This window comes from Gymnoscopelus microlampas (assembly GCF_963454915.1).
Source record: "Gymnoscopelus microlampas genome assembly, chromosome: 10".
Taxonomy (NCBI): domain Eukaryota; kingdom Metazoa; phylum Chordata; class Actinopteri; order Myctophiformes; family Myctophidae; genus Gymnoscopelus; species Gymnoscopelus microlampas.
The window spans coordinates 19,477,333-19,494,491 of record NC_139947.1 but is presented as its reverse complement, the minus strand read 5'-3'; the positions used below and the strand labels follow the sequence as shown (position 1 = coordinate 19,494,491).

Here is a 17,159-nt window from a genome sequence, read left to right as displayed (position 1 = left end):
TCATTCAGTGCTTGAGTAAATGTACTTACTTTCCACCACTGTCAAATGAACCTGTTTACATTTGTACACTGTCATTTACAAATGGACAAATTAACACGGAGCAGTTGTAGTCTTATACTGCATGCCACTGAACAGCTGCACAGCTGAAGGTTCGAGTTTGAAGTGCCTTGCCAAAAATAGCAAATAGAACACTCTATGCTTAAGATGTTGATTGTGATACTGTATACCCTGTGTTGGTAAAAGGGGGTCCTACCTCACAGGACAGGAGTGGTCATAGAGAACCCAGCGCGTCAAGGTCCCGCCGGGCACTCACCCCTCCAACCTTCTCCATACCACCTGGCCCCATAACCCTCACTCAACAACACGCTGCCCAGCCTGCCCTCTCTCACCCCTGACTGACGTTTTTCCCACAGTAAAGAAGGAGAGACAGACAGACAGACAGACAGACAGACAAGAGGGGAGACAGACAAGACAAACAAAGAATGAGCGAGGTGTTTATCCAGATATAATTATTTGTGTACACATGTCGAGGCTGACAGGCGGCTCAGTGAGTTAGGAGTCTGTGTTTGGAGGTGTTTCCATGTTTAGACCTGGCTGACATTCTCTTACTGGAGCTAAACTCTCCCCTGCTGACTTTAGTCCAGGACCCACTGGATACCTGTTGCTGTGCCACTGTACCAGCCTTACTGGACACCTGCTACCACAGAACCAGCCTTACTGGACTGTTCTCTACAGACCACTCTCCTGCACACAAAATACATTTCAGGTATACAGTAACTATCTATTATTTTATTAGCAATTATTCTTTTGATTACCTTTTTGATGAATCAAATACGATAATAGAGAAGCAAGTTTTTTTTATAATTGTATATATTTTTTTATAGAATCAATGAATTGGCATGAAATTGTTTTTTTTGTATGATTAACCAACTTAATTTTATACTTAGCCGTACAACAGTTTTGCACAAAAAATGTGAAATTCTGCAAGCTCACAACACACCAAATTCCGACATGTTGTGAGCTTGTAGATCGGCTATTTTTGAAAATCTATTATTTTATCGATTATCTACATTTTCATCTACGATTATCTACATTTGATTAAATGAATTAGTTTGATTCACTGTTTCACCCCTAATTGCATGCTTGTTTCCCTCCATGGGTAGGGTAATATTGTGATGTCTTTCTGTGCCATTCTCTCTCTTTCTCCTAATGTTTCTCTCTTCCCCTCTTCTCTCTTCCTCAATTACTCTCTGTTTACATTGTGGCCTTGTGCTAACTCTCTCAAACGGCAGGATAGGCCACTTGCTCGCTAAATGACTTTTTCAACTGAAACATCTAATCATGCATCTCGGACATCATGTGGTCAGTCATCCATGACGTCAGTTTCCTATGACACGCTATGACGCATATGCATGAGAACACATTTTGGCCAAGGTTTCTGCCCGATCAGAGCCTCATTGACTTCCATTATCAAATTAATTAAAGTTATATATTTCAAAAAGTATAATGGACGTACCTCTGTGGCCTACTGGCCACGTGCACAATTAATCTGACGTTGATCGCCCCATCGTTTTCGAGATACACACACGCGCACACACACACACACACACACACACACACACACACACACACACACACACACACACACACACACACACACACACACACACACACACACACACACACACACACATAAACACTTGATGGTAATTTCCGTCAGTGTGTCTTCATGGTCTCTGTGTGATGTGTTCATCTCTTTAGCGGTGCTGTTCTGGCTACCTCTGCTCCTCCACCATGAGCTACCATCTACACTCAACTCACACCGCTGCCCAGGTGAAAGCACAGCATTACCCGTGAGTATGATGCCTTCTAATAAGAAACAATGAAACACTAGAAAGAAATTTCCTACGAAAATTTAAGTGTGCCTGCGTTGGCTGGGGGTTTTGTCGCCGTGGTACCGCGAAACGGTGTAAAAAGTAATGCGGTAAGTGGGCCGGTCGTCCCGCACGTTTTGATGTATACAGTGGCGGGGTCGTGTCAACCGTGTGGGAGGAGTAGCATTTTTATCCCCTCGGGCGGCCAAAAAAGTAAAGATAAAAACAGCAAAATATTTTTTCAAATCTTAATAAAAAATAAACGGAAAGTCAAAAAAGGAAAATTAAAAAACAGAAAAATTGAAAGTAAAAATGAGCATCTAAAACGACATTTGAAAAAAATGTAATAATTTTTAAAAATATATAAACAATTACTTAAATGAGTTTGAGTGCTTGTTTCACCCACTTCTGAAGGTCTGACGCAAAAGGTGGCCATTATACTATTGTTTGCAGTCCCCCATTTAGGGGGGGTAGGCAAAGTTTGGGAGCATTTCGGGAAATGCTCAGAAACCGGAAGTGAATACATGGTTTGAGTGCTTGTTTCGCCCACTTCTGAAGGTCTGACGCAAAAAGTGCCAATTATACAATTGTTCGCAGTCCCTCATGTAGGGGGGGTAGGCGAAGTTTGGGAGCATTTTGGGCACTTTTCAAAACCGGAAGTGATAAATCCACTTCCTGTTGTGACGGTTGTGTTCGCAGAACCCAATTTAGGGGGGGTAGGCGAAGTTTCAGAGCATTTTGGGCACTTTTCAAACCGGAAGTGAAGAGGTCCAAGTCCGGGTTGGACCATCGAGTTGCATACCCTTCAAAAAGTGTTTTGGTGTAAAAAAAAAAAAATCGAAAAAAAAAAAGTTCGGAAAAAAAAATTAAGAAAAAAAAAAAAATTGTCGAAAAAAAAAAAATTTGGAAAAAAAAAAAGTTTGTAAAAAAATAAAGTCCATGACAAAGTTTGGGGGCGGTACCATGCTGCAAACAGAAGTTACGGCCATTTAAAGCTCGGCCAATAGGAAGGCAGAGGGGGCGGAGCTTCAACACACAAAGCTCATTGGTGGTTACAGCTGCCACATGGATTATAGCAGGAGCCCTAGAGTCTCTGGGTGGTTTCCCCCCTCCCCGTAACCGTTAACATGGGAGTGAATGGGGGAGTGAGGATGATGATGGTTAACATGGGTGTGAATGGAGGATGATGATGAAGAGTAAGTCAAGTCAGAATGAGTCTGAATTTGGGACTGAAAGGGGGCGCGGCTACATGTTTTTGCTAATAACGTGGGCGTGGTAACGCGAAACGGCGAAAAAAGTAATGCGGTAAGTGGGGCGGTCGTCCCGCACGTTTTGATATATACATTGCGACTAACGAGTAAACCGTGTGGGAGGAGAAGCGTTTTGCGCGGTACGTGCGGCCAAAAGGGGCGGAGTTTCGAGGTTTTTTGCTAATAACGTCGCCATGGTAACGCGTGACGGAAAATCGTTTCCGAGCACACGATTCCCGACCAAGCCGCACGTTTTGATGTATATATTGTTGCGGTAGTGTAAACCGTGCGGCCTGTACGGACGGACGAACTTTTGCGGCGTGAAATATTATGGATTAATAAATCTGGCGGATCTCAACAAGTGTGCCCTTGCCATTAACATGGCAGGCACACTTAATAATTATTCCTTGAAAATGTTGCAGGCCCGGGTAATAACTCAACAGACTCTGTGCATCACTTTCCCGTAGCTTCGTTTGATTGGCCCAGCAGTGTGTGAACCCGGAAACAAATGTGACACATATGTGTTTCTGGTTCAAATCTGCTGGCGAGTACAAATTAATAGAAATAATAATAGGACAGTATAGGAAGATATTAGTAAGAGGAAGTAAGATTTCTACATTGTGGTATTGCTACTTCTACCTACTCAGTAAGATACCTGAGTACTTCTTACATCACTGTTTATTTTGAAGCCACTGTATATACCTCTAGCCACGACACTGGGCTTGTGTGAAACCAAAGTCCCTCCCAGTCAGCCCCACATAACCAGTTAAGCCCTACAGTATATACTTCATTGCATGATGAATACCGGAAATAGCCGAGCTACAAGCTCACATATATTATCTCACAATGCAGCAAGATGCAATGCACTGCATGAGTATTTTGGCCTGTAATGACAAGCCCATTTAGGGACACCGGGTTGAAAGTGGCAATGCCTTCAGAGCAGCTGGGATGTTGCTAGAGCAGACTGTAAAATGATTTACTAGGTGTGAGATCATGCTGGGACCACTTCCGTTTTCAGACGCGGAGCCATTCTTAGCTTGGCGGCCTGCGACAAGTTTCCACTGCGGGTCAAGTCCCGTGGGAATGTCTAAAAGTAGTTTAACTGCCCTGTGGCCCCAGTGACACCACACACACACACACACGCACACGCACACGCCCACGCACACACATACACATACACATACACATACACACACATTACATTACATTACATTACAGTCATTTAGCAGACGCTTTTATCCAAAGCGACTTACAATAAGTGTATTCAACATAGGTAGGGAACGAAAACTACTAATCACCAGAAGTTTTAAGTGCATTTCCTGCAAAAACAAGCAACCAAGAGTATACCTAGCGCTAAGGTAAAAGTGCAATATATCAGCTACCTACTTGGGGTGAGCCTCCATAATACACAATAAAAACAATACATAAATAACAGTACTAAAGTAATAACATCCCTAAAATAAGGTTAAAAACTGTTTAAACCCAGATTAGCATACAAGGCCATAATACAACAGGTGTGTGTGTGTGTGTGTGTGTGTGTGTGCGTGCGCGCGCATGCCTGTGCATTGCAGCGGTGAAGCTGGGTCATCATCTTCTGGTTTGGAGGACTTGGGACGTCACGAACAGCTGGACCCCAAGGACAGCCGGGAGTGTGAGGACGCTGGAGAATACTGCCCCGGTAACAAACACCTCATGTGACACCTCTTTGTCCTCTGTGTTAACCTCTGCTGTACAACACTGTTTCCCAAACAATGGTTGGGGAGTGGGGACCCATTTTTGGGTCGTGGGACCATTTGTATGGGTTTTGAATAAATATAATATATATTAGTAGAAAAAGAAAATCCAAACATTTTCATGAATGTATATTAAAATTGCCTAGAGGGTGGGTGGACAGTGGACGGAGGGCCGGGGGATGGTGGGACGTTGGACGTCACAAACTTAATATCCAGACGATCCACACCAAACTTGGCATAGACACTGTTCAGGACTCTGCCATGAGAATGGTCACACCAGGGGCTATGCGCGGGCCCCAGAGGCGCACCATTGCTCCGATCCACACCAACCTTGGCACAAACACTGTTTAGGGCTCGGCCAAGACAATATCACACACAAAGTCAAAGAAAATAAATAGCACACATAAGGGTACAGCAGTGTACAGCAGTGTTTGACACTTCAAATGGCCATAACTCGGTGACTGCTATGATCAGCGCAATAAAGGACTAGATTTGAAGGCCATGTAACGGCCTGAAAATAGTGCTAGAGTTAAAAAAGACAAAACATTTTTCAAAAGAATTTCTGAAATAAAATAAATTACTGGTAATCATTAAAAGAAGTTATATTTTAAACAGGGCCTAAGTGGTTAATTTATAATGCATTTTTGTAAGTGTGGGTCTCGGGGAGACACCAAATTTCTATTTTGGGTCTTGTGGTGAAAAAGTTTGGGAACCCCTGCACTGCGGTAGAAAACACTTACTCAAACTTTCCCAACTGTGAGCCCCCTGACGGATTATGCCCCCTGGGGGCTTCTGGGCAACAAAGCTTTTGAGCATCCAGTGAACATGGTTGTGGTTTGAAAATTTCCTGAGTGAGGCCCTATGGCACGTGCTCTGCATGCATGTCTGATCCATCATCTATTTCACACTGTTCTGATGTGTCTCTCACCCTCTCTCTCTCTCTCTCTCTCTCTCTCTCTCTCTCTCTCTCTCTCTCTCTCTCTCTCTCATATATATATATTATCGGTTCTCCTTTTCCTTTCCAACAGCACTGTAACCCTTGCCTATATCATATACCCATTCATTTTAAATAGTCCATTGTTTTGGTTGCTATCCGAGACAGAAAACTAATTCAATATGTAGCCCCTGCATTCCTCCATTTTGTGTGTGTGTGTGTGTGTGTGTGTGTGTGTGTGTGTACACTTGAGATTGTGTCGTTGTACTGTCTTATCAGCACGGCTGTGATTATCTTCAGCCTTGTGCCTATACTACCAAATCACGGCTGTGCATAGGCCTTCTGTAGCCTACAACATCACTTCCTCTTGTAGAGTCAGACCCATCTGTCTTTTGTTAACATCGGTATTGCAATTATGCAGTCGATGTGTCCACATTTTAACCACTTTCAGCATGCCATCTCTATTTTGGGCGTGTCATTATTATGAAAATTGTGTTGCATCAAGTTGTGAACTTGTGAAAATGTTTTTCAAACTAGGGCTATAGGTCTCTCCTAAATCGGGATCAACCTTGGATCGCAAAATCAAGCACCTGGCTCTACCCTTTTGTGTGATATAGAAATATGAGCTCTTATAAAGCAGTCCTACAAGCCAGCGCCATTTATTAGTATGAGAACTAGCAAGCGTCTGATATGTTCTCAGCCGATGGCTCAGAAAGAGTTTTTCCTCACAGCTGTCAGAGCCCTGAATGAGGACGAGGACAGAAACAAACAAAATAAAAGGACAAACAAAATAAAACAAAATTCTGTAAATAATCATGCTTGTTTGTAAATACCTTATATATAAACAAGTGCATTTAGCATTGATATAGACATACATGGCTTATATAAATCTGAAATTACGCCCCCTCCCTTTCATTTTTTTTGCACGTACCCCATTGCTTTGATTGATTGATTGAATACTTTATTTAGAAGGTTGCAGAGAAAAAGCACATGGAAGTAAAGTTTACAATCCACGGTCAACTAAAATAGATCGCTCATAAAAGCCGCAATGGCTTGTTTCAAATCTGCTAAGGTTTTTATTTGCAGACGGTGAGAATGTGTGTCCTGTGATGTGTAGAAGAGTAGCTCAGACTCAGAGCCTCTGCCTGAACTCCAAAAGCCTAATATCTCCCCTGGTTCGAGAGGGGATTCCCTCTTAGGCTGGTGGTTAAGATGTTTGGCTTTAGTGTCCCTTCCCAGGAGACCCGGGAAATCCCGGGCGTTACATTGGTGCCGTAACCCGGATCAGGTTTCCTAGTGGGGGTGTCAAAGGGAGGTGTAGCAGAACATGGCACACAAAACTGTCCTTCAGCAGCCTGAACTCCTGAACTCCTAACTGATCCTGCCAAGCAGGTCTGTGTCTTGCATTTCTGCCTCTGCCGTCTGTAGCTTGATTTATATTCCATTATACATAGATGTCGTGAACCGAAAATGGCCGATCCCCAAGCTCACAACACACAGCCATGTGACCCGTTGTGAGCTTGTAGATCATCTAATTTTGGTATAAATTAAGCATGAGGGAATGGGTAAATGTGAGGTATGCATTGTAAAGAGTTTTGAGTGGTTGGACAAACTTCATATAAATGTAGTCCAGTCACATAGATTCAATCAATCAAGAGGGCTTGCCCCTCACTCATGAGCCAGGATCGAACCGGTACCGCAAACTATACTGCTCTCTGATTCCCAGCCAACCACTCTACCTCCTGATCCAAATCAGATACAGTCCAGTGATTTTTATTGAGCTGTTTGGTAGAGTAAAAAGTGTGTTTGTTTTTCTTCTCTCAGGTGGGTACCACCCTGTCCAGATAGGAGACATCTTCAACAGGAGGTACCAGGTTGTCTCTAAGCTCGGCTGGGGTTTCTTCTCCACCGTCTGGCTCTGCATGGACCTCAGGTTGGTTTAATCATTTCAAGACCACAAACATGTCCATGCCACGGACCTCCATTTGAAAAAGATTAGGCGCTAGTAGAGAAATCTTCTCTCATGGGGATGGGAGAAGATTTGTGGTTTTGAACATTTTCAAATGTATACATTTTTTTGACAGTTCTTTTGAAAATAGCTGATCTACATCACAACGCGTTGTGAGTTTGTCTCTGCTATTTTCTAATAGACAAATTACAACATTGGGTTAAAGTGGTTAAACTTACACATTTTGCTGGGAACCCCCTCAAGGACTCTTTGGGGTCCCTAGACTATAGTAGTTTTCTTTGGTTGAATATTTACAAAAGCCACAGATAGACCACTTTCAACCTGGCGTTCCTATGTTGGGCATGTCACTATATGAGCAGATTGGGCAGGCGTGTTGCTGTGAAGGTGTTGAAGAGTGGTCCAGAGTTCACACTGGCTGGACAAGATGAACTAACATTGCTGCGATGTGTAAGTCCTTTTGCTCTCCTGCTGACTCTCTCTTTCTATCCAACTGAATAATATTTCCCACCTTCATCGTTCTGTATTGTTGTAATTCCACTACAGTTATTTGGGATTAAAGGAATTTGAATAAAACATAATTTTAAAGCTGCAATCTGTTAACTCTAATGTCCTACCCCGGATTAAAACCCAAGTCCATTTTATTCACTGTATGACAGAGTATTAATAACACAATATACAATATAATTACATCTGCAGTGAAGTGGTCTCCCTACAATTGAAATACCCTGTTTGGAATATAGGCAACACGTTTGGGGACATCTAAATTCAATATAGGGACTAAAACTGTGTTGCATCAATTCTGGTATTTAAAAAATAACTGCATTGCATAACCAGATGTAATACATATGTGGTTATGCAATGCAGTTATGTGTTGTTGATGTATTGGTACTGTATGTGGAGATCTCAGATCGACTACGGTTTGGATGCGCCTTGTTAGCAGCAAGATGGTAGCGACCCTAGCAACACGTCTCCCACTCTCTTGCGTTCTGTCCTGCATGCTGTCCCCAACTTTTGTCATATTCATCCATCTCCCCCTTTCTCATCCTATTATCCTCTCTGTCAACCCCCCCCCCCTCCTCCTCATCCTCCTCCTCAGGTCAGTGGTCCTGCAGCTCGTCATCCATCCAGCAGAAGGATTGTCCAGCTGTTAGATGAATTTAAGCTAGTTGGGGTCAACGGAGTCCGTATCCTTTTTAAAGACTGAACCTGGTTGACACCTACAGTTAGAGCTGTGTGTGTGTGTGTGTGTGTGTGTGTGTGTGTGTGTGTGTGTGTGTGTGTGTGTGTGTGTGTGTGTGTGTGTGTGTGTGTGTGTGTGTGTGTGTGTGTGTGTGTGTGTGTGTGTGTGTGTGTGTGCGTGCGTGTGTGGCAATTATAACAGTAATTCAGCAATTGCTTCAAAAAGGCATCAATCAAAAAAGGTAATGTGTCCATTCTTTTTTAAGCTTCCAAATAAAGGTTTAGGTTAATGAACTAACAGGTCCTTTCTCATTGGAAAGGCAGCTTGTAAGCATACACAATGCCACAAGCTCCCCTGGGGAGGAAATACTCATCTCATGACTATTTTAAATGTATTTTAGATGATATACATTGGGGCTGTTTTCCTCAAAACCAGTTTTGGGTATGAATTTGACAATTTGACCCATCTCTGAATATTTTAAGTCAAAACTACCCCGGCATGGTTCGAAGACTACTAATTAATTAATAATAATTAATCTAATCTAATAATATGACCTTAACTTCAGTAGATGTATGTCTGGTGTTGGAGCTGCTGGGTCCTGACCTAAGAAACTGCCGGCTGTGTTTTGTAAAGCCGGGGCTGTCGCGGCATTGGGTCAAACAAATACTCACTCAGGTAAAGTTTAAGAGGGACACTAAGAGAATATTTAACCATTTGAGAAGATCAAATCAAGCAGAGTTATAGAAGAATCAATGAAAACCCCAAAACCTTGGTCTCAACTTAAGCCGCATTAGATACAGTATGATCAATCAGCATAGTATGCATACTGTAGTTTCTTGCAGTCTGTATTAATAAGTTAACCATTTAAGCCTTATTTTATACTTTCTCATAATAAGGCATAGGACAAGAATAGTGAAACTAGTTGATCTAGAAGCTCACAATGTGTCGCAATGTAGATCTGCCTTTTTCACATTTTAAAAACGCTTTGAAATCTTTTGAAAAATATACTGTCATTAAAGAGATGGCATGCTCAAAATATGGACTCCATCTTGTCGTAACACGTTATTTAAATGTGTGTATTTTTTGCAGGTTTTTAAAAGTGTGCCACAATTTGCTTATGATGTGAAAACATGACTAAGTTCCTCCCATACATGCATGTTGTAGGTTTTGGAGGGACTGGATTACCTGCACTCCCAGTGTAAGATCATCCACACAGACATCAAACCAGAGAACATCCTGTTGTGCCAGGTGGAGCAGTCCCATACACAGCCAGTGGGGGGCAGTAGCTCCTTGTTGAACAGGAAGGATGCCAAGTTCACAGGTAGTGAGTGTACCTATGTGTGGCCAGGCTCTGGGGTGGCCCGGGTTTAGTTTAGAAGTTTTAACTTACAGACTTACCTTTAAATACTCAACTCAGCTAAAAGATCAGATCCTTAATACAAATGCATGTGACCATAAATAATGGACTGAGACAAGGATTTCTCTCCAAGATTACAATGTTTTATTAAACATCAAGGGAAAAAAATCACGATACGCAATAAATCACTTTATTGCATATCGTTTAAAACCATATAATACTCAATCAAAAACCTAATAAGAAAGGGAAAGAGTACGCTACTGTCTACAGGATGGGTGACTGCAACAATGAAGAGAGGGGGGCTACCAGCTTATCACACTTCGGTGCCCCACACACCATGAAAGAGGCAACAATAGGCTATATAAGACAAACAACAGCATGTAAAGGGTTGAGTGCAAAAATACCAATAATTAACATGCTTCATCATAATTAAACTTACTTCTACTTGAGTAATATTGAAGTCAAGTACTGTAACAGAACTTGAACTTGAGCAGGACAGTGTTAATCAAATGAGGTTGTGAGTACCCTTAGGATACTCTGAAACATTGACACACTTTGTGTGAACCTGCTGATCTGTAAAGTGTTAAGCAAAACCTTAAAAAAAACGTGGCTAGCACAACTGTTATTGAATAGAAAGCTATATATATTTGCCGTTGAAGTCATGAAGAAAAAAGTGAGAAACAACTAGCATGAAATGGAATGAATCTTAACTGCTGTGAGCTCCCAGTTCTCACATTATGTATGATATTGGAGGAAAGAACATGGTCCCCACAGACAGTAAGATGGTATTACAGTGAGTGAACAGTGGCTTGCTGTGTCTTTTAGAGAGGACCCAGGTGGATGCGCTCAGCTTGAAGCAGATTCCAGTGAAGATCGCTGACCTGGGCAGTTCCTGCTGGGTGGTCAGTGTTCACACATGTGTTGGTGCACATGTCCTCCTTATTACATGCTCCTCCCGCATGGCTGCAAAGCACTGCTTCTCACATGGGGTCCGCCGGGACCCCCCCCCCTCAGGGGTCCTTGAGGGGGTTCGAGGGGGTCCCCAGCTACAGTAGATGATTGATAGTATTGATCTCTGATTTAAATTAACACAGATTTTACTGTATAGATTGGGGTCCCAGAGATAAAACATTGTATCAAATGAGGGTCTAATGCACATGGCCTGATGTACAAACTTTTTAAGTCAAACCAAAAGTTGAACAATGATAAGACAAGAACACAATGATGAATGCAGTTATCATTATTCTCTGCTCTCTCTCTCTCTCTCTCTCTCTCTCTCTCTCTCTCTCTCTCTCTCTCTCTGTGTGTGTCTCTCTATATTTCCCTCTATATTTCCCTCTTGCCCTCTTTCCATCTGTCTTTGACTCTCTCCTTGTTTTCTCTCCCTTTCTCTGTCTCATGTCTTTCTCAGTACAAACATTTCAGTGAGGAGATCCAGACGCGCCAGTATCGCTCTCTAGAGGTTCTGCTGGGTTCAGAGTACGGGCCGCCCGCTGACATCTGGAGTGTAGCCTGCATGGTGAGTGAGGAGCACAACTGGAATCTGAACAAAACATGTCCTCATATTGTAACCGGATTCACAAAAAAACATATATTTTCATATTACTGTAGTGAAAAATGTTTGATGCCGATCAGTCCAGTGGTTTGCGAGATTCACTCATTCACATTGCCTTTGAATTTGTAAGTGTAGGTGTGTGACCATATTGTAGTATGTATTTGTCTTTGAAGTTTTCACTTCATTAAAGTTGTAATCCATAACTTGTTTTAGTGAATACAACTTTATTTCAACCAATCTGTTTGATAGAGTATGCTAATAACACAACTGTGGTGGTCTGTATTGAGAAATGTAGACCCTGGTGTCGGCTAGGACACCGTTGACACAAGATATTGAATGCTGCTCAAAATTGTATTTCTCCCCTGCTAAACAGAGCTTCTGTCTAAGCTCAGCAGCATACGTTTCAGTGCTCATGCTGAAGACCCTGGTTTGAGTCCCAGCTATGACATAAATGTTACGGATTGCATCTTTAAAAGAACAGTGAGCCGTTGCTCTGTCTGGGTTGAGGAGAGACTTTACACCATCTTACCCGGCCTTCATTTCTTCCCTTCTGCTCACCCTCAGGCATTTGAGCTGGTCACTGGAGACTCTCTGTTTGAACCCAAAGCCGGCAAGAACTTCTCCCTGGAGGAAGGTACTGGTTCTGTATAAGACAGTCTGCCGACGGCGTGACAAATATTGACACAGGATTAAATGAGATTACACTGCGGGTGTATTGAGACTCCATTGTACTTGCTGATGCTGTGCTATGGTAATGTGTGTGTGTGTGTGTGTGTGTGTGTGTGTGTGTGTGTGTGTGTTCTCATTCATCTGACCTCAGATCACATAGCCCGCATCATGGAACTTCTGGGTAAAATCCCACCAGCTGTTGCCTTGTCAGGGAAATATTCGGCAGAATATTTCAATCGCAGAGGTGGGTGTACAGCATTTGGACATTTTTATTTTCAAGGTGATTTTTATGCTTCCGCTGTCAGACAGCGCCGGTACGTGGCTCAGGGACCTCACAAAACATGTACAGTATATTAAATTCCTTCAGAGTCTTATATATGACTTTGAGACATAATATGTGCCTGGACAGACAAGGTTATAAACATGCAACTGGTAAGCAGAGGCATACAATCGTGTTGCTGTAGGCTATTTCTAGTTATTAAATGTTTTGCTTAATTTAGAAAGGGAAGTGTAGAGAGAAGCTGAGGGTTTAGAGTGGAAACGGCACAGGTCAGGTCAATAACACATGCAACACAGTTCATCAGCCGGAGTCGACCCGTAAGACCTGCAACAATAGGTGCTGTGCTTATTAATGTAACGCCCAAACCACACCATTGCATAATGTAATGGTATTTTAGAGACATTTATGACAAGTAGAATGTGTTAGTTATTCCAGATACATCTACTTGCTTCTTCAAACTGGCAGTGAAATGCTTGTACTTGTAAGAGTACACTTTTACACAGAGTTAAATAATTGAACAATTTTGCAGTGCAGTAGTGCTGACTGTAACGATAGCAGTAACTCTTTAAATCTCTGTCCCGTTGTTTCTATCCAGGTGACCTTCAACGTGTCGGCCCACTGCAGCCCTGGGGCCTTTATGACATCCTGGTGGAAAAATACCACTTCCTGTTGGAAGAGGCGTCTATGTTCTCAGACCTCCTGCAGCGCATGTTGAACTTCTATCCAGGGAGGAGACCCACGGCTGCACAGTGCCTCAAGCACCCCTGGCTGGCCTCTTGAGAACCTGACCCCAAACACATCTAGTGCCAGTACATGCCTCTAGTTCTACTTCATGTGATATTGTTTTTTCCAACGATGGCTGGGGAAGACTTCATTTGAAATGGCCTGTGTTTGACGGAGATAGGGGAAAGGAAGCACTCGTTTTGCTCACATGACAAACAATGTGCTATACTTTTATTTTGCACCTTTTTGAAAAATCTGGATATATTATTTCCTTTTTATTATTTTTTACATAAAAATGTTATCACTATCACCTTTAATTTATCTCTGAGAGTGTACAAATGTAACCAAATAATGGACCCGATAAGGGTCCTTTGTATGCTCTCAGAGTTACTAATGCATGAATGAACACTGAGGATTTCACTGTGTAAAATGATATCTTGCCATGCAGTCAAAGTTCTGGACGCAACCTGAAGCCTGATAATGTGATAACTAACCCTCCACTATGGCTCTATGAACCTCCAATGTAGACATTTTAGTCCCAGTCAGCAGATATTCCTGGATAGTGATTCCTGCAGATTTCCATATGAACCTATGACCCTGTTTATAAAAGATAAATGTGTATCATTTCATTCTTGAAATAACAGGAACTGGAAACAATTAACCAAACCTTTTGCAAGGCATGGCCATAATTACTTGACCCTTGCCTTTTATCCCAGGCTGTTTAATTCAAGGTTTCCCACGAGGGAGACCTGAGTTTAAAAATGGGGTGTTACATAAATTTCTTGAGGCAACGTTAGCGTAGTTTGTAAGATAATTCCTTGAGGCCCAATAGTTTCTATGAAAAATTAAATGAAAATGAATGCTCTATTTTGTTATTCATTACGATTATTAGGCCATAAGTAGTGTTGAACATTTTCTATCTTACTGTTCATGAATTGATGCAAGTAAATGGAATCATGGAAAATGGAATAGTGAAGAATGTTCATTATTATATAGGTGCTATTCCTTATTGTTAGTTCCATTTTGTGCACTTAAGCAAAATCAGGCAAGGTGCAGCATGCAAACTTTCGTCATTACCGAAGATGCTTTCTGTTAGAGATTTTGCCTGCTGTCAAGTCTCAGAAAGGACAAGTTGATGTAGACATAGACCTTTGCGGAAATTGCGGTTCATCAGTGTAATTTTTTATATATATATAAAATGTGTATTTTCCTGTGTCTTTGTGCCTCTTTGAGACTAGCTGGAACATTAACCCAGCCATAACTCATACAGTAAGTGGTGTTTCCCGTAAATCCAGCTCATGGGTTATAAAAAAAACACTTCCTTTAAAGTCAAATAGAAGCTTTTTCCTTCTTTGCTTGTTCTTGAAATTTTAATGCACCTATAGTATATAAAATATTCAGACTCCCTACAGATTTGAAAAGTTGTTCTACACGTTACCAAACACTTGCTGGATAAGTGTGTGACATTTTTATTCACTTCGCAAGGCCCTTTAGCGCTCGCATTTTAGATCACATAGGATGATGATTATCAGAATGAACTCATGTAAACTAAAGCTGGAGTAAGTAGCATGGAGGACTGCATGCGAATGTAAACCAACAAACTACTGTGTTCAGAAGAAGAGTAGCAGTGCTACATGATGCACTTTACTAGCAAAACCTTTGAATTATTCACAAATACACAGCTCACCAGACTCAGGATGCTCCATTGGGCGGAATAAGACAATATGTTGAGGGCTACTGTGTAATGCTTAATTTATACTCCATCCTATGACCGAAAATTGTAAGCACTGTTTGATTGTATACACAATGTAATCATGCATAATATCAAAATCTTCATATGTCTTAAGGCTATAGAAATGTGTGTAAAGAAATAGATAAAGAAAGACCATGTTTATAATAGTGTTATAATTTATGTATTGTGTATGATACATATTATTGTACATTAAATTTAAGTCAGGTTTTGTATACCACATTTCGTACACATGGAACCTCTACGTCCTTCTCAAGAAATACATATAAAACATAGAAAAATAAACCACATTTCCATCAAAAAAGAAATAATCCATTAAAGAATATATACAAAAATGTCTGGCCTGGGGTGGCCATCTTGTACAGATTATGAATATGGGACAAAATAATTCAACCTATAAAACTGAACCGTAATCAGAAACTGAACCGAACAATGAATTTGTAGCCGAGTTTTAGGTCAGAGTCCGTATCATTATTAGCTAACTTCCATATCAAATATTCCTACAGTACATGCAATCCAGAATTTATATCAATGGTCAATCTCTATAGTACAGTATGTTAATACAATATAACTGGTACTGTACTTCTGCAGTAGTTGGAGGTGGTCTCACTAATGGTTACCTAATGGTTGACAAGTATACTGCCTGAAGCTCATTAGCGCAATATCTCCCCTGGCCGAGCAGGGATTCTGTGTTGGAAGAGCGGGATCAAATCGCAGGTAATAATACACAGACCAAATGCCTATTTGAAATGTATAAGGGGAGCGTCATCCGATCCAGCTGTAGGCTCTACACTCCAGCAAAGGGTTGTCCTTGTACACCACCCTGTAACCACAATCTGTCCTCAGCCTGCGGCACTTCCTGGGCCATGAGGTGGGCTTCATTGGCCTGGAGAGGAGAGGAGAGGAGAGGAGAAACAGTTAATGAATGGATGCCGGTTACTATAGGATGGACTGCAACATAATAGAATACAATTAATGTGTACTCACGCTAAACAGAAGGAACCAAACTGGTGACAGAAGCACTTATCACAGTCTCTCCAGAAGGACTCTCCTGGCTTGTAGTACTTGTCTTTATGTGAACAGATACCTGTAAAGAAAAACAAAATGATACATTAATTTTGCACTTTTTAAATATTTTCTATTATTTATTCCTTTCCTTTCCTTTGCCTTGCCTTGCCTTGCCTTGCCTTGCCTTGCCTTGCCCTCTCCTCTCCTCTCCTCTACACAGTGGAAATCTGCTTCAAGTTACAGTAAGGAACTTACATCAAGTGTACCTCAACTTTTCACAGACACAGTGAAAATGTCTCTCCTTCTGCCAGAAAACATAAACTAAACCTTAGAGATGTCAGCATATTTAACAGCAAAATCTACTACAGTACAGTCACGTCTCTGTTCCACTCTCCACTCCAAGCGTAGAATTTTATTTTTAAAACTTTTCTCAGAGCTGGCTTCCTCTCGTCCCTGGGGGCAAGAGGAACTATAGCGTCACGGGGCCCATCACTGTGAGAGGGCTTCGTTGCACTACACAGATCTCTTCTGAAAAGCCCTCTGGCCTGGTCAGAGCACTCCACGAACAGGTCCCAGGTCGCTGGTCAGACAGGGTGAGTGGTTTTAACAGCTAGAGGCATTATAAGTCACCATACAAGCGTTGCTTTATCTGCCCCCGGGGCAGGAACTATGTGTCAGTGAATGGACCCATTTAGACACGCACAATTTATGCCTACCTGCCGCTCTTATATGGCTTGAAATGTGTGGAGGATTTAATTAATATGTTGCTGTGTGTTCACAGGTTTGTGTGTGTGTGTGTGTGTGTGTGTGTGTGTGTGTGTGTGTGTGTGTGTGTGTGTGTGTGTGTGTGTGTGTGTGTGTGTGTGTGTGTGTGTGT

The 17,159-nt window shown here is 41.8% G+C and overlaps 1 protein-coding gene across 2 annotated transcripts; it reads left to right on the top strand.

Annotated features, from left to right (window-relative positions):
* Positions 1 to 370: 370 nt before the first annotated feature.
* LOC311053052 (SRSF protein kinase 3) lies at positions 371 to 14,739 on the top strand. 2 transcript variants are annotated; one of them, XM_084068428.1, is made up of 14 exons: positions 401 to 491; positions 640 to 766; positions 1,762 to 1,853; positions 4,696 to 4,802; positions 7,616 to 7,724; positions 8,120 to 8,207; positions 8,857 to 8,944; positions 9,509 to 9,615; positions 10,105 to 10,261; positions 11,123 to 11,199; positions 11,709 to 11,816; positions 12,417 to 12,486; positions 12,673 to 12,765; positions 13,397 to 14,739. In XM_084068428.1, the coding sequence occupies exons 3-14, from the start codon at positions 1,795 to 1,797 to the stop codon at positions 13,579 to 13,581; spliced, it is 1,248 nt and encodes a 415-aa protein (XP_083924554.1). In that variant the 5' UTR covers positions 401 to 491; positions 640 to 766; positions 1,762 to 1,794; the 3' UTR covers positions 13,582 to 14,739. The 2 variants fall into 2 exon arrangements, with proteins under 2 accessions (XP_083924553.1, XP_083924554.1); XM_084068427.1 differs by having other exon boundaries at positions 371 to 766.
* Positions 14,740 to 17,159: the final 2,420 nt, after the last annotated feature.